At 41.0% G+C, this 26,672-nt stretch overlaps 1 protein-coding gene across 5 annotated transcripts in view; it reads left to right on the top strand.

The window, feature by feature from the left end:
- The window catches only part of SAMD4A (sterile alpha motif domain containing 4A), a 185,804-nt gene extending 166,241 nt beyond the window's left edge, over window positions 1–19,563 (top strand). For all 5 annotated transcript variants that reach the window (XM_070749541.1, XM_070749530.1, XM_070749568.1 and 2 more), the window contains 4 exons: window positions 309–510; window positions 5,506–5,632; window positions 7,190–7,273; window positions 14,931–19,563. In XM_070749541.1, coding sequence (XP_070605642.1) covers window positions 309–510; window positions 5,506–5,632; window positions 7,190–7,273; window positions 14,931–14,959 — 442 coding nt within the window. In that variant the 3' untranslated portion in view covers window positions 14,960–19,563. The remainder of the gene's footprint in view (window positions 1–308; window positions 511–5,505; window positions 5,633–7,189; window positions 7,274–14,930) is intronic.
- Window positions 19,564–26,672: the final 7,109 nt, after the last annotated feature.

Consider the following 26,672-nt stretch of genomic DNA (forward strand, 5'->3'; position numbering starts at 1 on the left):
AGTTTTAAACAAGACAACGTGCAAGAGATCGTTAGCTTCAAGGCACCCCTCAAAAAGGGGGCGATTGGGGCACTTTAACTAATTTAGTATATTTATTTATTTATTTATTATAAATTAATTAATTAATTAATTAATTAATATACTAAATTGGTTAAAGTGCCCCAATCCCCCCCTTATTTATTTATTTATTAGATTTGTATGCCGCCCCTCTCTGCTTATTTATCTTAAGTGAGGTGTCTGTTTGGGGTTTATAATAGCTGAATTGCTGAGTTGCATTGAATTGGATTTGTCCATTCTTGTTTTCTCAGACGAGGTTTTGGCCAGTCAAACTCCTTACCGACAGCTGGATCTGCAGGTGCAGGAATGGGCAGAAGAAACCCACGCCAATTCCAAATCCCCTCTCGAAATCTCCCCACTACACGGCTGGGGCTTTTGGGTCCCAGTGGTCTCCTAGGAGCCAGCCAGCGCAATGGAGCTGCCAACCCCACCATCTTAAAGCAAGGAAGACAGGTGAGTATCCATCAGTGTGGGTGGTTCCTCAAAGCCACAGAGCCTGTGATAAAGTGAGATAGAAAAGGGTAGGGCAAACTAGAAGGGAACTACTTCAAAAGTAAAGTGGCTCAGTGAAAAACCTCAGCATAAATTTTATCACTAGCCCTCTTGGGATTTTCTTTCTACCAGAAGCATTATCTAAATAAAAGTTGTGCAGAATTAATTTAACAGGTTTTAACTGCCTGTTAAATTAACTGCCCCAAGGTGAAGAGATAATCACTAATTTTGATGACTTTAGAAAACACTTATATAGATCTATGCCAGACAACTCTGCAAAAAAGGCATCCGACTATGTTAACTAAACAATTTCCCCATTTTATAAACATTTGTACCAAAATGTAGTACAGGTAATCATCAACTTACAACCATTCATTTACTGACTGTTTGAAGTACCTTATGGCCAGTCGTTGTACTTAAAACGATTGAAGCATCCCTATGTTCACATGATCAAAATCTGGGCTCTTGGCACTGGAATATTTTTATGGTGATTGGGGTCATGTGATTACCATTTTCTACCTTGGTGGCGCAATGGTTAGGGTGCAGTACTGCAAGCTGCTTCTGCTGACTGCCAGCTGTAGTTCACCAGTTCAAATCTCACCAGGCTCAAGGTTGACTCTGCCTTCCATCCTTCCGAGGTGGATAAAATGAGGACCCAAATTGTTGGCAATATGCTGACTCTGTAAACCGCTTAAAGGGCTGTAAAGCACTGGGAAGCAGTACATAAGTCTAAGTGCTAAGTGCTACCTTCCCAGCCCACAAAGTCAGTGGAGAAAATATCTATGGAGATTCTCAATCACAAGATCATGGTTGTCCTAGTGATGCTTTTATTGAAAGGGAAATGGACTTTCTTGGGATTTTTTTCTTGAAATAATTTTACTTCACATACAAACAGCTTCTTCAGTTCAACTCAGAACTGAAGAAGCTTCTTGGATGAGAAGCAAAATGTTTTCAAGGAAGAAAAACAAGGAAGCCAAGCTGCCTTTTGGGAAAGCACCTTTAGGTCAATGGGAAAAGCTAGATTCTCCTTTCAAATATGTGATTTACTTATCACTGCATTGATTTGCTTAACAATTCAGTTTTGGTTGCCACGATGTAAAGATGATGTTGAGACTCTAGAAAGAGTGCAGAGAAGAGCAACAAAGATGATTAGGGGACTGGAGACTAAAATATATGAAGAACAGTTGTAGGAACTGGGCATGGCCAGTTCAATGAAAAGAAGGACCGGGGGAGACATGATAGCAGTGTTCCAAGATCTCAGGGGTTGCCACAAAGAAGAGGGAGTCAAACTATTCTCCAAAGCACCTGAGGGTAGAACAAGAAGCAATGGGTAAAAACTAATCCAGGAGAGGAGCAATTTAGAACTAAGGAGAAATTTCCTGACAATTAGAACAATTAATCTGTGGAACGACTTGCCTCCAGAAGTTGTGAATGCTCCAACACTGCAAGTTTTTAAGATATTGGATAACTATTTGTCTGAAGTGGTGTAGGGTTTATTGCCCAAGCAGGGGGTTGGACTAAAAGACCTCCAAGTTCCCTTCCAACTCTGTTGTTGTCGTTAATGGGGGAAATGTCATAGAATTTGACACACCTTATCTAGCATTGGGAATTCTGGTTCTGGTTGGAGTCATAAGCTGAGAACTGCCTGTATATCATGCACATGTCAATGTTGAAAGAAATGTTCATACATTTCATTGCAATGAGTCTGTTTTCTTTAGAGCATCTGGCAGGCAGTTGTTGAAAACTGATAGTCTTTAATCCAAAACTGTCTTTCCAAAGATGACACTCTTCAGAAAAAGTGATTTTTTTTAACTGCCGGAATATTCCTAACATCTATACAGCAGTCTTGAGCATTATACAGTACTATAATCCCTGTACGTGTGCATTTGTCCATGTGCAGAAAAGTTTATCTAAAATTACAAGGCAACATGTGTATGATTCAGAGTATGTAATTTTTTTCTTTTATGGAAAAGAAAAAAGTATTTATCATTCACCTAAAGTTCCCTTGTTACTCTCTTTCCAGTTTCCTTCTTTGACTAAACTGAACACTCCTACATTGAATTTTCAGTTTTAAAAATGAAAGAGATTGCGCTGGTCAAAATAGACTTCTGGCATTTCCTGTTTTCAGTGCTGTAAAGAGGTCCTGTAAAGGGTTGCCAAGGGAGGAAAAATAAAATGCTTTGAGTGCAGGAGAGACGGGCCATTGGTAGGGACTGACGTTCTTAGTATGGCCTGTTCAGAAAGCTAAGTGCAGCATGTGCTAGGTTAAACTGAAACTGTATAGGAGAAATGCAAGCAATTGTGTGACTTATAGTTGCAAGTATCTATCTACAACTGACCTCTCCCCTTTTCTAAGAGGTCTGTAAGGGGCGCGCATAAGCGCACCATTGTGCCTGCCGTCCTTGTCCTATTGTTTGTTTGTTTGTTTTGTCCAATACACAATGGGGGGTTTAGTGGGTATATATCTATATACACATAGTAAAATACATGATGAAGGTTATAGAGGAGATACTCATAGTAAAATATATCTAACAAATAATAGAAAAGAAGATATAGTAATAGAACATATCAATAAAAGAATAGAAGAAGAGATATAGGAATAGAAGAAAGGTATAGGAGATATAGAAGAGCAATAGGACAGGGGACGGAAGGCACTCTAGTGCACTTGTACTCGCCCCTTACTGACCTCTTAGGAATCTGGAGAGGTCAACCGTAGATAATCTAAGGGTAAAGTGTTGGGGGTTTGGGGATGACACTATGGAGTCCGGTAATGAGTTCCACGCTTCGACAACTCGGTTACTGAAGTCATATTTTTTTACAGTCAAGTTTGGAGCGGTTAATATTAAGCTTAAATTTGTTGTGTGCTCTTGTGTTATTGTGGTTGAAGATGAAGTAGTCGCCGACAGGCAGGACATTGCAGCATATGATCTTGTGGGCAATACTTAGATCTTGTTTAAGGCGTCTTAGTTCTAAACTTTCTAGGCCCAGGATTGAAAGTCTAGTCTCATAGGGTATTCTATCATTACTTTTTATCATTACTTATCTAATGTTTTATTTTTACAAATTACCATCCTATGATTGTTTGGCAAACTAAAATAAATAAAATAAAGTTTGGTGAATTTGAAGAGTTCTCATTTTCAGGGGGGGAAAGGTTGGGGGACAGATCCAGGAAACTGCAGATCAATCAGCCCAACACAAATACCTGGGAATATACTGGAAAAAAAGAACCATAAAAACACCAAACAAGAGTTTAGTTTGCTTTATGCAGAAACATAGATAAAAACACACATAACAGGGGATTCTATCCATATTGAGCCAAAGTCTGGGGAAACAATCAAGGATATCATTGCTGTAAGCCGCCCCGAGTCTACAGAGAGGGGCAGCATACAAATCTAAATAATAATAATAATAATAATAATAATAATAATATAAATAGTCATGGAGTGGAAGTGATCCAGGGCCCCAATCTGCTCTGTCTGTTTTTGTCCTAGGCTCAAAAGGTAAAAGAGAAGTCTTACTAGAAGATGAAGTCAATGGCCAATGGCTTCATCTATAACAGAACTTTAGCTTACCATCTCTAACGAAATAATACAGTCCCTTTTTTAAACTATTTATTAATTTTCAAGCCTTAAGTGTCAATTTATCAAGCCCCATCACATAATTTCATAGCGAAGCACACGTATTTACCTAGTAAACACATATGTCAATTGTCAAGGGCCTAGATTTTGAACATGTTTTTGTGGGGATGCAGTCATAAGTACGAGGTCCGGTTGTAAATTACTTTTTTTAATGCCGCTGTCATTTCAAACAGTCATAAATGAATGGTTGTAAATTGAGGGCTACTGGCATTGGACCAGAATACCTCCGGAACCTCCTTCTACCGCACGAATCCCAGCGGCCGATAAGGTCCCACAGAGTTGGCCTTCTCCAGGTCCCGTCGACCAAACAATGTCGTTTGGCGGGCTCCAGGGGAAGAGCCTTCTCTGTGGCAGCCCCGGCCCTCTGGAATCAACCTCCCCCAGAGATTAGAACGGCCCCCACCCTCCTTGTCTTTCGCAAGTTACTTAAGACCCACCTATATCGCCAGGTATGGGGGAACTAAGACATCTCCCCCAGGCTTATTATATTTTATGTTTGATGTGTATGTGTTGTATGGTTTTTTAATTGTTGAGGTTTTTATATATTTTATTATTAGATTTGTTCCATTGTTGTACTATTTTTATTACTGTTGTGAGCCGCCCTGAGTCTTCGGAGAGGGGTGGCATATAAATCTAATAAATTGAATTGAATTGAATTGAATTGAATTGAATTGAATTGAATTGTATGGGCAAATGCATTTGAAGCTGGTTGGAGGAGGTTCCACCAAATTATGGCAGGATGGAAGAGTTTCTGAAATGAACTATTTTGTTACCCTTCTTTCCAAAATCAGACCAACTGTCCCTTTTCTGGTGAAATATGGTGCACTAGTAAATAAGCCTACTGGTATAATTCTATAGGGATTATAATGTTGTTAGGGACCCTTGCTTTTCTGCATTTATGGTTTGCCTTATTTTAATGATGCATGCTCTGTTGCATGGGTGTCAAACTCAATTTCATTGAGGGCCACATAAGGATTGCATTTGACCTGGGGGGGGGCATGGCAAAGCTCAATGTCACTTATCGAGCTCCATTTTTGGCCACAACAGCCTCCTGCAGCCCCCTACCAGCGATAATGGAGCTTGGGGAGGCCATACACAGCCCTACCGGGCTCCGTTTTTGGCCTGGACAGCCTCCTGCAGCCCTCTGTGGTCAAAAAGGGAGCTTGGCCAGGCTGCACACAGCCCTCCCAAGCTTTGTTTTTCCTGGCAGAGGCACCACGGGCCAATCCATCACTGTTTCCAGGACTGCCCCATGGGCCAGATCTGAGCACCCCACGGGCCTTGATTTTGACACTTTTGTTCTGTTCTCTCTCCATAGAATCTTTGGTTTGCAAATCCAGGAGGAAGTAACAGTATGCCCAGCCGAAGCCATAGTTCTGTACAGAGGACCCGTTCACTGCCTGTCCACACCTCTCCTCAGACAATGCTTATGTTTCAGCAACCTGGTAAGTCTTACCAAGTTTTCTTTTTTCTCAAGGCTCAATAACCTTATTTCCCCACTGAACGAGTGATGGACATGTGAAAAGTACCGTCTGGCTTATTAACAATTCCTTTAGGAAGACCTGATTTGGAAAGGCTAGCAAGGGGAGAATTCTTCCCCTACCCCACCTTTTGTGTCAGATTGAATTAGAAATAAGTAATTTTCCCTTGAGCTGAAAAACAAACATGCGCGTAAGCAAAAAAACCCTGTGAAAATCAGCAAAATCCCATGCTTGCATGCGTCGTCACACAAGATTTGGCTTCTTGTGCATGCGCAAGAAGAAAATCTCACTTCAACATGCGCACACGTACTCCAGGGTCGCGGAGCTCCGTGGGAAGCACACCTTTTAGCGGCAGTAAATGAAATCCACCCCTGTACAGAAGTATAGCCAGTCCAATGAACAGGCTGAAAAATAGCTTCTATCCGTGGACTGTCACACTTCTGAATGCAACATAACACCACAGGTATTTAGTATGATAGACTTGCAGGGTCAGCACATCGTGCAACATGTCTATGCTGGTGCAATATAATATAATGTAATGTTATGCACATATATGTACATAGGATTGTGTGTCTGTTAGTATGATCTATTGGATTTGGGCAGTGATGGCGAACCTATCGAGTCATATCTGAGGACATGTGAGGTATTGCACATGTGCATGCTGGCCAGCTGATTTTCACGCTTCCAGAGGGCGGAAGACGTCATTTTCGCCTTCCCCGGGCTTCAGGAAAGTCTCTGGAGCCTCTGGATGACGAAAAACAGGCCCAATGGGCCTACTGGAAGTTCATTTCAAACTTAGGCCTGTTGGGTCCGTTTTGACTTATTTAATCATAGTTTATTAAGCCCTACTTTGCAGAGCTCATGAATCGTGTTAAATTGAATTAATGATTTGCAGATATCATGAAGTATGCTAACAAATCACAAATAAACTTATGGTGTCATACAGAGTTCATAATGGCTGGGAGTTACACAGAATGAAGTTGGAATGAAATAAACCTCATTATAACTTGGGAATATGCAGAATAGAATAGAATAGAATAGAATAGAATAGAATAGAATAGAATAGAATAGAATAGAAAGGGATGTGGAACAATCAGCTTCTAGATTTTTGTAACAGATTGGAATGGTGAATTCTTTTTTTTTAAAATGAAAGTGTATGTTTTATTCATCCATTTATTTCTGTGCTCGATTGTGCACTTTTTTCCATAGCATGTTGTTGCCTTATGTCTTAATTAGTATCTTCAATAGACATGTAGGTACTGCAAGGAATTGAAATCTTATTATAATACATCTCCTTGGCTAGAATTAATTGTCCCTTGCTGATGGAATTATACCATCCTCGGACTGCTTCAAAATTATCTAGAAGAATAATTGATAATTTTGTTGAGTCTAAAGTAAGAAAGTTCCTTATTATTTCTTTAAAAAAAATACTCTAAAGCTCTATTTAGCTAGAGGAAAAACCTTTCAAATAATAGTGGCAATTGTCATCTGCTATATTTAGTCCTCTTGTTATCTTTGCAGAGTTCCAGGTCCCAGTGACAGAACCCGATATCAATAATAGGCTGGAGTCCTTGTGCCTGAGTATGACGGAACATGCCCTAGGAGGTAAAAGCTATTATTATTTTTATTCCCTCTTTTTCGCTCAGATTAAAATTGCTTCAAGCCTTTCTGATACAGTGATCCCCAAATCTTGGACTAATTGAAAGCTGCATACAGTGGTACCTCTACCTAAGAATGCCTCTACTTATGAACCTTTTTAGATAGGAACCAGATGTTCAAGATTTTTTTGCCTTTTCTCAAGAACCATTTTCCACTTACAAACCTGAGCCTCTGAAACTGTAACGGGAAAAGGCAGGGAGAAGCCTCCGTGGGGCCTCTCTAGGAATCTCCTGGGAGGAAACAGGGCCGGAAAAGGCAGGGGGAAGCCTCCATGGGGCCTCTCTAGGAATCTCCTGGGAGGAAACAGGGCCTCCACCCTCCTTGTGGTTTCCCCAATCGCACACATTATTTGCTTTTACATTGATTCCTATGGGAAAAATTGCTTCTTCTTACAAACTTTTCTACTTAAGAACCTGGTCATGGAACGAATTAAGTTCGCAAGTAGAGGTGCCACTGTATATGCAAACTCCTATTTTTGCCATTGGAGTGGTAATCTTTGCAGTTTCATACTTTCCTTCTCCGTTAGGTACGTCAGCAGCTGGACCTTAATCCAACCACATTAGAAGCTTTAGTGCTGTTTGTACTTGTTCTCTTCACCAGTAGCTCGTCAGGTTGCTTCCAACCTGGGGATTCACCTGCCAGTGTAATGTTGACTTTGTCCTGGGTGGGAATGTCTATGTTTCTGGAAAAATACTAGAGCATGTTTATCCCAAAGGTGCCTTTTGAAAAGGTACTTATAAGTTTCTTCAGCTGGATGGTGGGGAATGGAAAGATTTGTACTCCTGGGTATAAATCCTTATTCCTTGGGTAAGGAGTATAAATCCTTTCATTCCCCACCATCCAGTCAGGTGATTTGGATATGTTTGCCACCTTGAGTTATTTGTAAAAATATTAAAGGCAGGATATAAACAAACAAACAAACAAACAAATAATATAGCAGGAAATTTATTTCATCACTGTATGTGCAAATGTGCTGAGATTCTCCTGGTTTCTGAAAGAACTTCATTTGAGTTGGGGGAAAAGGAAGGGTGGGAACCCTCTTTTGCTTTTATAAGGCATCTTGCTGAGACATTTCATAACAAGACTCTGTTCCCTATATATTGTTTTTATTCTGAAAAGATCAAGCAAAGATTATCCTTTATATAACACTTTTAAGAGATAGAAAAGGATCGAGGCACTTGGATTACTTTTTTCCCCCCACGTGAACATTAAGCAAGATAGGACGGGTTTTTTTTCCTGTCAGGATAAACAGTAGACGAAATGAAACCTAGATATCAGACCCACAAATGTTTGTTTGACTAATCACATTAACAGAGAGAATCATAATAGCTGGCCTTAGAGTAGGTGATGATTAAATATACTGTATTTTTCAGAGTATAAGACGTACTGGAGTATAAGACGCACCTTATTGGATTTGTTATTATGTATTGTTTTTACCTTGTTGTGAGCCGCCCCGAGTTTGCGGAGAGGGGCAGCATATAAATCCAATAAATCAAATCAAATCAAATCAAACCTTAGTTTTGGGGAAGGAAAATAGGGGGGGAAATCTACCCGCCAGGGATTTATCTGGCTAGCGTCCTTAGTCTGGTCAGCTTAAGCACATTATTTTAACCCCTGGTTAGGGCTGGAAAAAACATTATTCAGAGCAAGTAGCAATGAAAAAAAGCCTGCAAAGACTTAGGGCTGGAAAAACCCTTCTTCGAAGAGAGTAACAATGAAAAAACCTGCAAGCTGGGAAGATAGTTAGCCCTTTGTTAGGGCTGGAAAAAAAACATTTTTGGAGCTCTTAGCAATAGAAAAAAGCCTGCAAGCTGTGAAGGTCATTAGTGCCTCGTTAGGGCTAGGGGGAAAAAGCTTCAAAATAACTACATTCAGAGTATAAGGCTCACCCAAATTTTCAGCCTCTTTTAGGGAGGGGAAAAATGTGTCTTATACTCCAAAAAAACCCCAGTAGTTGTGGGACTACAGATGGACGGGCTGTCTCCATCCTTAATAAAACCCGCTGTGTGTGTTTCTCTCCTCCATCTGTGCTTATGTAACTTACCAGCCACAGACTTAGCAGCAGACTTCAAAGTATTTCCTCTGTCTCGTTCCTGTGCTAAATGGAGAAAATTATGCAGGTTTGGGAGTTAGAAGGAGGGGGAGGCAGGAGGTGAAGTTTAAATAGACGTCGGTTCCTTTCCATTTCGTTTACTCTCTTTGAAGTTGTCCTGTGCAGGGTTACCAGATCTAAGCTGCAAAAAGACTATTATCAATAATGACTAGATAATATTGAAGACATACAGAAATGTTAACTTCTCTTGTCATCTAGGGCAGTGATGGTGAACCTTTTCTCCCACAGGTGCCAAAAGCACCCATGCTCATGCTATTGTGCCCATGGGAGTGCCCACATCCCCTGTATGGGGGGAAAATACCCCGCTTCCATGTTTCTCAATTTCGGGTGGGCCTAATAGTACCATTTTTCGCCCTCCCTAGGCTCCAAAGGTATTCTTGGAGCCTGGGAGGGCAGAAATAGTTTCCCCTCCATCCAGGAGGCCCTCTGGAGGGTCTGAACATCTTCCCAGAGCCTCTGCACAAGCCGAAAATCAGCTGGTTGGCACATACATGCACACTGCAGTTTAATTAGGGCAATGGTTTGCGTGCTAGCAGATATGGCTCCATGTGCCACCTGTGGCTCGTTTGCCATCACTGATCTGGGGGTTGTCCAGCTTTTTGCAGCCCATATCTATTGATGCGCTTTAAAGATACACAGGAAAAAGTATTGAGAGATAGAGGCATGATTCATCATGAGGACACAAAGTAATGTGTTCTGTCGGGCTCTCTGGTAGACTCCTCCCAAAAATTCACAGGTACAAATTTCAGACACACACACGTTTGAAAATTCAAAACAATGTTCTTTATAATGAAAATTCACTTAAACTAAGCCCTCTTTTGGTATAGCAAAGAGCACTGGTCTCCAAACAAACTGGTAATTTGTACAAGTCCCTTATCAGTTCTGTGATACTTATCTTGCAGCTGTGAGGCAATTCACAGTCCTTCCTCTTTCACAAAGTGAAACACACTTTGCTCTGGGTTAGTTTTAAAGTGGGGAAAAATCAAAACACAAAAGGTCAAAGTCAGTAAAGCAGTCACGAAACACAACGATCAGATAATCCTCCACAATGGCCAAACCCACAGGCTGCTATTTATAGCAGCCTCACTAATTACCACAGCCCCACCCAACCACAGGTGGCCTAATTTTCTTTGATAATAATCTCTCAGTTGTTTTTGCCTATGCATCGCTCTCCGCATGCGTGGCTATATCATTAACTCTTGTTCTGAATCCAAGGAGGAGCTAGATAATTCATCTCCTTCTGAGCTGTCTGCCACACTCTCCTCCTCCCTGTCACTCATGTCTTCTTGGTCAGAGGAGCCTTCATCAGCAGATTCCACTGGGGGCAAAACAGGCCTGCAGCATGTGGATGTCTCCCCCACATCCACAGTCCTTGGGGCAGGAGCTGGGCGAGAGCTAACCACAACACTAATAGTACCATTTTTCGCCCTCCCTAGGCTCCAAAGGTATTCTTAGAGCCTGGGAGGGTGGAAATGGTTTCCCCTCCATCCCGGAGGCCCTCTGGAGGGTCTGAACATCTTCCCAGAGCCTATGCAAAAGCCAAAAATCAGCTGGTTGGCACATCCATGCGCACTGCAGTTTAATTAGGGCAATGGTTCACGTGCCAGCAGATATGGCTCCATGTGCCACCTGTGGCTCGTTCGCCATCACTGATCTGGGGGTTGTCCAGCTTTTTGCAGCCCATATCTATTGATGCGCTTTAAAGATGCACAGGAAAAAGTATTGAGAGATAGAGGCATGGTTCATCATGAGGTCACAAAGTAATGTGTTCTGTCGGGCTCTCTGGTAGACTCCTCCCAAAAATTCACAGGTACAAATTTCAGACACACACACGTTTGAAAATTCAAAACAATGTTCTTTATAATGAAAATTCACTTAAACTAAGCCCTCTTTTGGTATAGCAAAGAGCACTCGTCTCCAAACAAACTGGTAATTTGTACAAGTCCCTTATCAGTTCTATGATACTTAGCTTGCAGCTGTGTGGCAATTCACAATCCTTCTTCTTCCACAAAGTGAAACACACTTTGCTCTGGTTTAGTTTCAAAGCGGGGGGAAATCAGCACACAAAAGGTCCAAGTCAGTAAAGCAGTCACGAAACACAACGATCAGATAATCCTCCACAATGGCCAAACCCACAGGTTGCTCTTTATAGCAGCCTCACTAATTACCTCAGCCCCACCCAACCACAAGTGGCCTCATTTTCTTTGATAATAATCTCTCAGTTGTTGTTGCCTATGCATCGCTCTCCGCATGCGTGGCTGTATCATTAACTCTTGTTCTGAATCCAAGGAGGAACTAGATAATTGATCTCCTTCTGAGCTGTCTGCCACACTCTCCTCCTCCCTGTCACTCATGTCTTCTTGGTCAGAGGAGCCTTCATCATCAGATTCCACCGGGGGGGGAGCAAAACAGGCCTGCAGCATGTGGATGTCTCCCCCACATCCACAGTCCTTGGGGCAGGAGCTGGGCCAGAGCTAACCACAACAGTAATGTGGCTTCTTTTGGACACTGAGGGTTATAAAGGATGCCAAGCCAGCTCTTTATTTGTTTATTTATTCTGTTAAATCATGGTCAAGAAAGCCATTGCTTAGCACAGTGTTTCCCAACCTTGGCAACTTGAAGATATCTGGACTTCAACTCCCAGAATTCCCCAGCCAGCATTCGCTGGCTGGGGAATTCTGGGAGTTGAAGTCCAGATATCTTCAAGTTGCCAAGGTTGGGAAACACTGGCTTAGCACAATGTGCGAGCCAGCCTTTGATGCAAATGATAGGGAGAAAAAAGCCATCGGATAGAAATTCTTACTACTGAATGAACATGTTTATCTTAAAACAGAGAAAGCCAGGTGGCAGTTTATTTATTTATTTATTTATTTATTTATTTAGATTTGTATGCCGCCCCTCTCCGCAGAGTTATATAGCTACCAGCTGTCCAAGGTCACTAATAAAATACACAGTGCGACTAATGATTTTTTTTGGGGGGGGAGGCAACTTTAATAAATTGAAGCTTTATTTATCTACTCCAGTACATAAGAAGGGAACCACATCATTACCTCTTGCCTGTAGAAAATTCCATGTTTGCTGTCTATCAATTCCAGCTACAATACACAGATAATATTAGGAGCAATAAGCTTTACCTGGTGAAATGTGTTTTATTCTTTTCTTGAGGAGCTACCAAGAAGGGAAAGAAGCTGGTGTCAGAAGGTTAACAGCTACTTGTTATTAAAGGCAAATCCACACAATGATTCTGATGCAGTTACTGGGGTTGCTTCAGATGAGTGGATGGATGGATGGATGAATGAATGTGCTTTGGTGTTATTTTTGCTACCAGTCATAGATCGCCATCTGTTGGGCTTGCTGAAGCATTGTACCCCATAATGGCATGTATAAGGGTATCTCATTCAGGTAATATTGCAATGCTGAACAAATTGGAAGAGTGTTCTGTCGGGCTCTCTGGTGGACTCCTCCCAAAAATTCACAGGTACAAATTTCAGACACACACACGTTTGAAAATTCAAAACAATGTTCTTTATAATGAAAATTCACTTAAACTAAGCCCTCTTTTGGTATAGCAAAGAGCACTCGTCTCCAAACAAACTGATAATTTGTACAAGTCCCTTATCAGTTTTGTGATACTTAGCTTGCAGCTGTGAGGCAATTCACAGTCCTTCTTCTTTCACAAAGTGAAACACACTTTGCTCTGGTTTAGTTTCAAAGCGGGGAAAATCAGCACACAAAGATTAAAGTCAGCAAAGCAGGCATGAAACACAACGATCAGATAATCCTCCACAATGGCCAAACCCACACGCTGCTCTTTATAGTAGCCTCATTAATTACCACAGCCCCACCCAACCACAGGTGGCCTCATTTTCTTTGATAATAATCTCTCAGTTGTTGCTGCCTATGCATCGCTCTCCCCATGCGTGGCTGTATCATTAACTCTTGTTCTGAATCCAAGGAGGAGATAGATAATTGATCTCCTTCTGAGCTGTCTGCCACACTCTCCTCCTCCCTGTCACTCATGTCTTCTTGGTCAGAGGAGCCTTCATCATCAGATTCCACCGAGGGCAAAACAGGCCTGCAGCATGTGGATGTCTCCCGCACATCCACAGTCCTTGGGGCAGGAGCTGGGCCACAGCTAACCACAACAGAAGGGGAAGGAGTTTGCGACAGAAAGGGATTCTATTCTTGTCTCCATTTGTCTTGTTCAAGTCCCCACTGAATACAATTTATTAGAATGATTGTTACTTCACTTCCTTTCTGGGTCTTCAAGATGATGCCAGAGCTACCGTAGAAATGATTGGCCTTTTGAGGCAGTATGTACCATTATTTGATTTTGTATAAAGTTACATGTGTTTCCTCATCATTAAAGTTGCAATGTCATTTTGGGGGTGTGATCTTCTCTTGCAAGCTTTCGTCTGGGGATATAGAAATCTAGTGAGATTAGATATCCTTGCAAAGTCTTGGCCTTGTACAAATATTTAGCTTTTGGTGGTTACTGTTGAGCAGCATCCTGGATACGGTAGGATCTCAGGAGGCAATACCGCCAACCTCCCAACCTGGGAAATCTACTTTGATTGACTTAACCTAACCATCTGATTCAACCTCTTCCCAAGAGAAACCAAAGTAATATTGGGATAGCACTGTAATTTATCCATTTCTTCACAGTGCAGTTTCTCCCAGCATTGCTTTGTTGCAAAAGGGCTTGGGATGGGTAGGAGAGAGTTCCCACTGGGCTGTATTTTTACCTATGATCCTCATTGCCAGATGTATCTGAGGAAGGACTTGGTGGGAAGGGGTGGAAACATCCATGCCTTGCCTCACAAAATAGGGTAGGTTGGTCTTTGCATTACTCTATCATCCTTGCTTTTGAATTGGAAAGCCATCTGCTGTTCCTTTTGAGCAATGGGTTATTATTATTATTATTATTATTATTATTATTATTATTATTATTATTATTTATTGGATTTGTATGCCGCCCCTCTCCGGAGACTCGGGGCGGCTAACAGCAACAACAAGACAGTGTACAATAACAATCCAATACTAAAAATGATTAAAAACCCATTAATATAAAAAGCCAAACATACATACAGATATACCATGCATAAAATTGTAAAGGCCTAGGGGGAAAGAGCATCTCAATTCTCCCATGCCTGGCAGCAGAGGTGGGTTTTAAGAAAGGCAAGGAGGGTGGGGGCAATTCTAATCTCTGGGGGGAGTTGGTTCCAGAGGGCCGGGGCCGCCACAGAGAAGGCTCTTCCCCTGGGTCCCACCAAGCGGCATTGCTTAGTTGACGGGACCCGGAGAAGACCCACTCTGTGGGACCTAACTGGTCGCTGGGATTCGTGCAGCAAAAGGCGGTCCCTGAGATAATCTGGTCCAGTGCCATGAAGGGCTTTATAGGTCATAACCAACACTTTGAATTGTGACCGGAAACTGATCGACAACCAATGCAGACTGCATTGTTATCTAACAATGTCCAACTCCTTACAGATGGTGTTGACAGAACCTCAACTATCTAGAAGATGGAAGAATCTGCACTGACAACGCTGGCCGTGAGAAAATTTGGCTGCTGGACCAGTGATGGATTTCATGATGAGTCCCTTGTCATGCGAAGGATCCCTGGAGATACATTGCATCCTTTCATTGCTGTTTCCTTCTGTTCTTCTCTCTGCCTTCTCCCTCTTCTCCATCTCTGTTTCCATTGTGAAGGGCTGCTTATCCTAATGGTTATGTCAGAAGCAACACAGCAATTGTGTCATCAGAGATAGCGCACACACAAAGAAAAAAACAACTTGGAGTAAGCAAAACAAGTTGGGGGACTTCACCTAAGGGCTGGCATCCTGGTGCATGTCTTAAAAGTATCTAAGGGCAGGCATCTTAATAGCAAGGGAATAGGCAGGAGGTCTCCAGTGGAAACGGGTGGGTGGGTGGGTGGGTGTTTGATGCAAGTCTTCTATATGAAGAAGGAGACCTTTAAATATATAATTGACGCATGGTCAAGAAGAAGGGAATTGCACATTGTCTGTAAATATGAGCTGTATTTCACTGACATTCAAACCACAATGGGAGCTGTGGTTTCATTGAGTGGGATAGAAAGGAAACTCAGAAGGCCAATGGGTTTTGCCTCAGTTACATTCAAAAAACTAGCTTTGAATCCTGAGCATTGTTTACATATGAAGGCGGATAGAAAAAAAAAGCATGTTGCACGTGCTTCAAACTCCACCTTCCTTCTTCTGCAGAGAAACAATGGGGTAAAGCCAGCCTAGTTTCCAAACTTGTCCTGGAGAGCCATTGTCCATGGCCAAAATCCCTACTGCTCTGGGAAACTACCAGTGCCCCAGTCCCAATTGCCAAATTCCCATATGAGATTGTAGGTATGTGGTGCAGATAAAATATCTTGAGACATCCAGTGGCTGGGATAAGGGCACCCCCAGAAGGAAGGGATACCAGCAGTTTTGGCTAGAAGCAAGTCAAAGCCTTTTGATCTTGGAGGAACCAGGGATTCCCACTTTCCTTCTCATCTTGCCATTAATAATATAGATCTTTTGCATGGTACCTGTGTGTATGTGTGCGCGTGCGTGTATAATTTTTTTTTCCCTTTTTGGCGTCATAGCAGGTCTGCCTTTTTAAAATAATGTCGAGTCTCTAGAGAATTTCAGGCACTTAGAACTTTTTTCTTGACTTTCCAAGCTGGGCCAGAGCAGGATGCCAAAGAAATGTTGCAGAACAGAAAGAAGAAAAGTTGAAGAGAGGGTCCTGTTCCTTTAATTTTGTGTTTGTGTGTGAGAGAGAGAGAGAGAGAATGAATGAATTTTGAAGATGCTTCATTGAGATTTGGCACTAGAGCATTAGGACGCTCAAGAATAGTTTTATGAAAGTTAATATCATCTTAGAGAACATTCTTTTTTTAAAAAAAAAAAAGCAGAGGCACATGGAGATTTCTTCTTGATCTTGGTTTGGTAGCATTTGGAATTCAGAAGTTAGGGAAGCAAATTTAACCAACATCTATTCCACTCCTAAGTCTACCTTTGTTCCAAAATATTATCTAGACAACAACTAAGAAACAATTGGCAAAATAGCATTATGATTGCAGCCTCACAACTGTTGTGTTGTAATCCAAAGATGAATAACAGTGCAATTGCTCCCAGGCTCTTCCTAAGCATCTCTACAGGCTGATTTGACCCAAGAGAAAATTAAAGGGAAAAATGAGGTGCCATAAGCCTCTAATGAGCAAAGATATTTAGTTAACACCTTAAACCTGCCAATTACCAGCAAGGCCAACATGCTGGTGACTTCAGCTATGCTCACAAACAGAGAAGCCTTATGCTGGTCTCTGTTTTAACCTACATCTTCCCCACTTCTGTACTAATTATGTGCTGAGAGGAAGAAACTGCTTTTAAATAGATATATGTGCATACATGAAAATGCAATATGTTCCAAAGCATCACCTACCAGATAATAGCAAGTGATAAGGTGTCACTTAGAAATCAGTATTTCATTTCTGATCATAATCATTGATGCTTCAGCTCTATGATAACTGTCCAATCCATTCAATAACAAAATTATATTTTGGTATAACAACTTCCTGTTCCTCCTGAGGAAAAAAATAGCTGTGCAACATCTTAACAAAAATGCATCCTTAGTTCTTGGGTATGTGTGTGTGTGTGAGAGAGAGAGAGAGAGAGATTGTGTGTGTGAGAGAGAGAGTGCCAAGCAACATCTGTATATAGTGAACAATGATCCAGTTTGAAACTGGTTGCATTATCATGGCTTCTTGCATTAGGAATTGTAGTTTTGTGAAGATGCTGAAGATTTGTCATGATGAAGCCTAGGCTACAGATTTAAATTGGTTTGAAACTACTGCTAAATAGGAATACTTCCCCCTTCCCAGTTGTGTGAAAATCCTGAGCTTTCCATGGCTCTTTAATTTCAACTCCAATACAGAGGCAAATCTCCCAGAGTTCAAAGACCATAAAAGTGCAACCGGCATGAAAAATGGACATGCCCAAAATATGATGCAGTCAGGCCTGTTTCAGTAAATCTGTAGTGCAAATTACAGTGGGGGTTTTTTCCTCCCCCAAACAGGGAATCCATTTTTGATAGTAGACATTTTTTCCACCAATCAAACCTTACATAGTGCCAAACATTTGCTGCTGCTGCTTTTTGGTTAGGAACTTTGTTACTGTTTTATTTGGGTTTTTTTTTTTAATTGAGGCTATAATGGGTTTCAGTTAGCAGTATTTTAAAAAATCAAAACTGATGTTTCTGAACAAAAAGTGCCAAAATACCCTTTGCTTTGTTTTGTTTCATGTAAAAAGGAAACATTGGTTTTATGTTTAGTAAAGAAAAAGTGCAGTGTTAGAGGCAAAGATTTTGGAAAGTGATTTTTAAGGCACCTGAGAAAAGACATAATCTGCTAGACAGATTTAGGCAGAGGTTGTTTTGCAATTGATGGGTTCACATACTTGTTCATTGCTGTAGATCAGCCTTTCCCAACTGTGGATCCATTGCAAATTCCGAAACCAGCATGGTATATGGCCATAGCATGAGTGAGGAATTCTGGGAGTTGTAGTACAACATATCTGGAAGAGACGAGGTTAGGTGAGGCTGCTGTGTAAAATAGGCTGATTGGTTGCGGTAGGATAATCGTCGGGAAAACAGGTGGAATGGTGTAGAAAATAGTTTGGATGTAGAAACTGAAGGAACAGTTCTGTAGACTTGAGTGTTTTGGAAATCTATAAACCAGTGTTTCCCAACCTTGGCAACTTGAAGATATCTGGACTTCAACTCCCAGAATTCCCCAGCCAGCATTCGCTGGCTGGGGAATTCTGGGAGTTGAAGTCCAGATATCTTCAAGTTGCCAAGGTTGGGAAACACTGCTATAAACTATGTACTCATGCAGGAATCTGGGTGGGGGGAGGAGAAGTAAGGAAATTAAGTTGTTCCTCAAAATCAGGGTGCTATTGTAGATTATTGAAGCTTTAGTCCGGGGCTGTCAAATCTTAAAAACTTGAAGACTTGTGCAGTTTAACTTCCAGAATTCCTTAGCCAGCCATGCCGCCTGTGGAATTCTAGGGATTGAAATCCACAGGTGTTCAAATTGCCAAAATTGGACAGCCCTGCTTTAGTCCATGTGTGTCTGGAGAGCACCACATTAAGGAAATCTGGTCAAAATACTTTAAAAAATTTGAAATGTTTATTTATTCCTTTGCTGAATATAGAAAACAGAGGTTACCTGATTATTAAAGTATATTATTTTGGATAGACATATGACTTACAACTTGCTATGGCTGGTACCCATGTGAAATTCTGGTGTTAATAACCATATACATTTTTTTCTTCTATTTTTCCCCCTTTGGAAAAGAGATCTTATTTTCCATGAACACTGTGTGTAGGTACATTGCTAAGTTGAGCATGTTTTTTGTATCTTGTGTATTGAACAGAGGCTTCAGATACATTTTAGAAGCCAATATCCTTTCCTCTCAAATCCTGTATTGAGTGCAGGTAGAAAACACAGAAGATTTAAAAAAAATAAACTCAACTATCCAAAATGAAATTAAATGTATTTATAAAAAAAAAATAGTTGCATGCTGAAGGCCATGGAAGTCAAATGTTTAGTATTTTTTTAAAAAGTGGCAGTGCCTTTCGTTTTTGTATTTACCATTTATTGCTCAATGCAACTGTTTTATAATAAGCAATTATATGATAGTTTCAGAAAATGCAAACTATTTCACTACATAGAAATGTGTGTTCTATTTTTTTTTCTTGTTCTCATTACAAGAGTGTGTAAGCTGGATACCTCTGCCTGCTCTGCCAGAGATAACTTTTACTATGCGGTTATCATGTATGAAATTTATATTGGTGCTTTTCTTTCTAGTGAATGGGGAAATAACAAATTTATGTAACATAATTGGGGGTTGTGAGGGGAAGGGGATGAATTCTAATTTTTATGCTGCTTTGAAATTTATTTGAGGGATAGTAGTTGACAAGGTTGAAAAATCTGGTAATGCAGTGGGCGAAGCTTTTTCCCGCTCTCTGCACTGGGATAACTTTCTGTACTGCAACCCAAAGCAGTAAAGCATTTTGAAGGGTCCTTGACTGTGATTCACAATAAAGAAATAAACTGTAGGCCTTAGTACTTGTCCTATGGCTAATTATTACATTTAGAAAAGAGCCTGGTTATATGGCGATGGGAGATAATTGCCATTTGACATGCTGCTTTGATACCAATTCTCATGAGCATTGTTAAATTCCTAATGATCAAAGTCCCATGTGAATTAGCCAGGATAACATTTTAGGCCTTTCCAACTTATCACCCAAAATATCTAGTCCAGTGATGGCAAACCTATGGCACGGGTGCCACAGGTGGCACGTGGAGCCATATCTGCTGGCACGCGAGCCATTGCCCTAGCTCAGCTCCAATGTGCATGTGGCTGCCGGCCAGCTGATTTTTGGCTCTCACAGAGACTCCAGGAGGGCATTTTTGGCTTCCACAGAGCCTCCAGGGGGCTGGGGGAGGGCGTTTTTACCCTCCCCTGGCTCCACAGAAGTCTGGGGAGGGCAAAACACGAGCCTACTGGGCCCACCAGAAGTTGGGAAACAGGCCGTTTCCAGCTTCCAGAGGGCCTCTGGTGGATGGGGGAAGCTGTATTTGTCCTCCCCAGGCATTGAATTATGGATGTAGGCACTTATGCACACTTTCGGCACCCAAGGGAAAAAAGGTTCGCCATCACTAGTCTAGTCACTCATTGTTATTGAATGGGATTTAAAGATTGGTCATCAACGCTCAATTTTGGCCTGTTTAGGTAATAAACACACTTTATTGAGGCTAGTAGCTTGGTTTAAAAAGGAATGTATTTCTGTTTTGCAGCATCTAATCCAAATGTTATCTCTAATCCAGTGTTTTTCAACCCTGGCAATTTAAAAATGTCCCTGAATTTCCTAGTCAGCTATGCTGGTTGGGGAATTGTGGGAGTTGAAGTCCAAACGTCAAATTGCCAAGATTGAGAAATACTGATCTAATCTAATGGCTCTTTAAAGCACATAAAGGCTTTGGAGCTTCACCCAAGAAGAGATTTGTGGGTGCCCTCATAGCTCAGTAAACAAACAATTTATTGAGAATATCATGTTTGTGCTGGAATCCTATAGTTTAGGATTAATTGGAGGAGCTGGCATTCAGTAAGGCAAATGTCCCATCCATAGCTAACTGGTAGACTCAGAGACATCTGCAAGTAGCTGTCACCAGGGGACGGCTAATGTAATGTAACATTGTCCCAGTGGAAGCTCTACTCCTTTGGTAGATGCATTGTGAAGTTGCACGCATGTAAGAAAGGGGTAGAGCTTACCTTGAGCTGCTGCTTTTGTCCTTCTGAGGAAAGCTTTTTATCTTGCAAATCACTCTGGACAAGCTTGGGTATTCAAACTCAAGAAGCTTGCAACCTGCCTGCCATCAGGCAGCCTCTTTACATCCTCTAGATCAGGGGTCCCCAAACTTGGCAAGTTTAAGACTTGTGGACTTCAACTCCCAGAATTCTCTAGCCAGCTATACTGGCTGGAGAATTCTGGGAGTTGAAGTCCACAAGTCTTAAAATTGCCAAGTTTGAAGACTTCTGCTGGATCAGTGTTTCCCAACCTTGGCAACTTGAAGATATCTGGACTTCAACTCCCAGAATTCCCCAGCCAGCATTTGCTGGCTGGGGAATTCTGGGAGTTGAAGTCCAAATATCTTCAAGTTGCCAAGGTTGGGAAACAGTGCTCTAGATATTGAGCCTTGACAGTGCCTTTTCCTCTTGTCTAAGATGAGGCGAAGAAATACAAATATCAAAAGAAAACAAATCTTTCTTTGTGCCGTTTGCTGCTTCTTTTTAGCAACTGGAACCTTTCCCAGTTTGAAAACAAGATTCAACCCTATTTTCCTTGGAGATGGCAGGAGAATGTTTCTTGCTGACCAGCTCTATTCCCTGGACAAAGAACTGCTTTGATGGGAGACATACAACTTTGTAGGTGTTTCCTTGTCTGTGGCTGCAGAATTATGCTCTGATTTAGCCCTAGAACCCAGGGCCCACCTTACACTCGGCTCCTTAGCATTTCTCTTCTCCTGGGTTTCAACCAGCTAAATTAGAAGTTCTGAATGTTCTTGTTTCTCCTTCCTTATCTCACTTAGGAACACACAAAATGTGACCTACGGGCACATATCCCATCTCATTAGGTGCTGACTTCAGGAGTGTGGCATCCTCTGTTTTCACAGAGAATGGGAGATGGGGAAGAGAAACAAAGAGATGTTCAGAACAGTAGCAGGTCCACCTTTCTTGTAGCATGTAGGGAACACCGTCCCCCTTCCTGGGTTTTCTGGATGTGCCTGATTCTAAGACGTAGAAAGAGTAGATCTTGTAGAAAGTATAATTTGCACACAGCTATGAAAACACTAAAGTTGATTTTATACAAGTCATCAAAGTTTGCAAAGTGAGTTTTATTTTTTGTATTCCTTTAATCTTTACTTAAAAGGTGAATGTGTATTCCTCTGGGAGGAATTGCAAGAAAACAGGAATGTTAATAAATGTTTAAAAATAAAACAGAATACTTCCTCCCTTATTAATATATAACCCCTTATGTATTTATGCCTACTGTGAGCAAATGAAGCCGCTTGGATTTCCATTTTGTTGCATGCCTGCTATCGGCAAAAATGAAAAAAAAAGAGCCTTCTATTGTACATGCATGCATTTTAGTCTTGATCTCTTTCTTTCTGTTTTATTTTATTTTATTTTGGTTAGGGGGAAGCGTGTATTTCCCCTGCATAAAGTTAGTGCACAAAGAAATATTTTTGCCTAGTTAATGTTGCCAAGCAATGCATATTTTTAAAAGAAATTTGTCATATATGGAAATAGCATGTTTGTTTACATGTATCAGCTTCCTGATTAATCAGAATAAGAAAGAGGGGCAGGGGGGAAAGTCTAATGTTTGGGGAATGCTGTAATTTCTTTGCAAGTGTACAGTTTTCAATTTGTTGTTATTACTGGTGAAACACCCTTGTGATTTCAACTTGCTACAATATATATTTATTACTCGTTCTCCTTCCATGTAACTAGGAATCATGCCTATGTTTCATATCAACGTTATATTGAAAGTGAAGGGAGATGATTAATACAAGATTTTGTAACATTGGGGAGTGTTGCCTCTTTATTTGGTGTGTTTGGATCAAGGAAAACCTTTTGCTCTGAAAGGAGAGAAAAAACCAGGCCGTCTTAACTGTGAATTAATTTTAGCAATGGCCTTAATTCAGCATTCTGTAATGTTGCAGAGCAAGATTGAATTGTATGCTCAAAACATCTTTTACAAACCTACTCCCACTATTCTGTATAAAACAAGAGTTTATAAAGGTGTTTCTTGGGTAGCTAATCCAAAAAGTGTGACTCCATTCACACATTGCCCTGTTTCTCAATCTCATTGACATTGAGATGTGTGAATTTCGCTGAGATGAATTTTGGAGTTGAAGGCCGCACATCTTAAAGTGGCTGAGATTGATAAACGTTGCCTTTAAGGCATGGGATTATTCTGTACTTCAAAGTAGCCACGGTTCATATATCTTCCATTCATATCCTTTGTAAGACCAAACAGTTTACAAAAGTGTATAGGTGGTTGGTCTGATCTGGATTTAGCACAATATATAAACCCAGTTTTTGAAGATTGTAAAGCCATGATTTATTCCATTGGGCCACAACTTCCAGCATTTTGAATTCCTCGCTAGTTTGGCAAGGCATCTTGAATGCCACATTTTCCAAAAACAATGCATTGTATTTTCTCAAGTGTCCTTCACTTCTTTGGCTCAACCAGGCTCTGTGAGTTTAAAAAAAATGCTTATGAAGACTTTTTTTGTACTGTTTTATACGTGGAATATTGTACAAGCTGAATCAATTGTAGCTACATTTTTAATTAAGTTATGATGATTTAGTTTGTGGTTTACTCATCTCCACATAAAGGTAAAAGTTTCCCTCATACATATGTGCTAATCGTTCCCGTTTCTAAGCCAAAGGTCCAACGCTGTCTGATGATAATTCTATGATCATGTGGCCACCACAACTAAATGCCAAAGTCGGACAGCATGCTGTTACCTTCCCACAAGTGAAGGTCTGCAAATTATTTGACTACCACACTGTGGGCGTGCCTTATTTTGTGGGTGTGGTTTGCTGGCCATGTGACCAGGTGGGAGTGGCTTGATGATCATATGACTGGGGTTAAAGGTCATGTGACTGGTTTAAAGGTGGCCAACTTGACATCACTCATGTCAAGGTTTTGGGTTAGCGTGCTGCCGTCTCCTTGCCTCAAAGAGATACAATTTTTTATCTATTTTTCCTACTATTCTATGTATATATGCCATATGTATACGTACATATTACACACAGGCACACATAAATGTACATTATCTACTATATAAACTGTATATGTATATACACACACTCACGCACAACTCAACCTCATTTACTGTGATAGGAAAACATACCCAGAGCCCAGAAGGGGAAAAAAGAAAGAAAAATCAAAATATTTCTCCCAGTTCTGTGTACCTGACCAAAATTTTTCTACCAAAGTGATCCCTATTTTTCTACTTCCATTTTTACATGCTTCAAACTGCTAGGTTGGCAGAAGCTGGGGCAAGTAATGGCAGCTCACTCCATTATGCAGTGCTAGGGATTCAAACAGCCAAACTGCCGACCTTTCTGATTGACAAGCTCAGCATCTTAGCCCCTGAGCCATTGCATCCCCTCATCTCCGTATAGTGCAGACCAAATATACTGGGGACATGGACAACAGATACTTTTTTAACAACCCAGTTACAAGAATTGTCTGCAAACTCAACACTCCAGATTCCAAATCTATATTTTCATTGAATCAGAATAATGACTCTTAGGTATGCTGGCATTCTATTTATTTCAGTATTTATATATTCAACAGATTTATATAGCCATAAATACAAATGATTCATTTACGCATTTAAATACGTGGATGAATCATTTATCTGGAAATAAACATGGAGCAAATTATTCCAAACTTGATGAAAGAGCTTGCCATAGCCAAAGCCGCCTTAATAATTAATTGGATAAATTAAAATATTGGAGAGGCACAATCATTTTCATTTCAAGTTGAACTCCCTTTCTATATTTGATGTATGTTCTTGAACAACCTGCTTCTGAATATATTTAGTTAAGCAATTCTATGATGTTTACAATTGCACTTTTCGAGTTATGTAACAGGTACCAATAAAACGGAAGAGGCAAAGACCATCTTTGCAAAATTTCTTGGTAAAAAATGCTCAGTAAATCTACTGACATAAATTCTGTAAATTTAATACATAAGATAAAGACTCTCCCTGATGCAATCAAGGAAAACTCAAAATCAAAATCCAGCATACCATGTATGCAACTTTCTGCTTGTTTTGTTGTTGTTTCTTGTTTGCTGCCCATCTCACCAGCTGGCTTACAAATATTAAAAGCCAATAAAACTTGGAAGCAATGAATAATAATAGTAATAATTAACAATTAAAAGATGGGGAGAAAATAAGCAGAATGCATCTTAATCCATCAGTCCCATCCAGCATGATACACCTCTGTTGGGGCTCCCAGGCCAACTGACAGAGCCAGGTCTTCAGGTTCTTATTGAAGGTCAGAAGGAGGGATGTGAATCTCAGTCAAGGGGCAAAATGTTCCAAAGGGCAAGAGCCACAGTAGAAAAGTCTCTTCTCTTGGACCCTACCAACCCAAATCCCCAAGCCCATCTGCCAGCATGGGTTGAGGAAGAGGTTATTCCCATTGGGGTTCCTCAGATTTTATGGACCCAAACCATGAAGGGCTTTATAGGTGATAACAAACACCTTAAGTTGTACCCAGAAACAAACAATCAGTACATGTTTCTCCAGCACTTTGTGGACTGCATTGGCTGCTGATCGGCTTCTCAATGCAATTCAAATTGTTGGAAATGAATAAATATATAAATAAATAAATAGAGAGAGAGAAAGAAAGAAAGAAAGAAAGAAAGAAAGAAAGAAAGAAAGAAAGAAAGAAAGCCCTACATAGCATTCGGCCAGATTACTTGCGGGACCGCCTTCTGCCGCATGAGTCTCAGTGACTGGTTAGGTCCCACAGAGTCAGCCTCCTTTTGGTCCCATCAACTAGACAATGTTGCTTGGCAGGGCCTAGGGGAAGAGCCTTCTCTGTGGGGGCTCCAGCACTCTGAAATCAGCTCTCCCCCCCCCCGAGATTCGTACTGCCCCCACCTTCCTCGCCTTCCACAAGAGTCTGAAAACTCATCTATACCACCATCTTGGGGCGATTAGACTCTAGCCTCCCTGGCCGACGAATGTTATGTATGGTTGTCTGAGTTTGTATGATTGACTTTTAATATAACTGGGGATTTTAGATGAGATATTTAGTTTTAAATTTATTGGATTTAGGACACTGTACTGTATTGTTCTCTCTTTTATATGTTGTAAACCGACCTGAGTCCTCAGAGATGGGCAGCATATAAAACCAATCAATCAATCAATAAAAATAAAATTAAATAATAAAATTAAATTAATTGCAAACACAAGCTTTGTTAAATAACATAGCTAATTGGGTATGAAGCCTGAGCATAATGAAAAATTTAGGCCATCTTTAATTGGTTGGTGTTCTGTCTGGGTTTTCCCAGACCTCAACACCAACTGAAAAAACAGCCAGACACTCTGGTAAAAGCCAAAAGTATTTTATAGCTGGAAAAAATAAGCACAAAGGAAAACCTGTCTTCACAACAGACAGGCTATAATACGTTACAGCAGGGTCCTGATGTCCAGTCAATACCACAAGCTTCTTGCTGGCACCCCCCCCCCCCCAAGGTTTCAATAGTCCAAGGCACAAACCAGGATTGTAAGCCACCAAAGTTCACAGACAGGTCTCACGAATCTCCAAGATAAAACTCCACAAGCCAGGAAGGGTGGGTCCGCCTTTTATCCTTTCCCAAGAGCACCACACCCAAACCCAGCTGTGACCTCTAATGCTGGAAATACTTAGCCAATTGAGTCTGTCTCTGATTAGCTCTCCTTTGTCGCATATCTATGATGTCTTGAGCATTTTCCCCTAAGGAATCCAGGCTGCTTGCTGGGGAGAGCTCCCCCTGGTGGGACTCTGGCTGTCCTTCTTCTTCAGCCTGGGATTCCTCTTCCTCGTCAGTCTGCACCTCCTGTTCCTCAGCCTCTCCCTCTGAGCT

The sequence above is a fragment of the Erythrolamprus reginae genome, chromosome 1 (genome assembly GCF_031021105.1).
Source record: "Erythrolamprus reginae isolate rEryReg1 chromosome 1, rEryReg1.hap1, whole genome shotgun sequence".
NCBI lineage: Eukaryota > Metazoa > Chordata > Lepidosauria > Squamata > Dipsadidae > Erythrolamprus > Erythrolamprus reginae.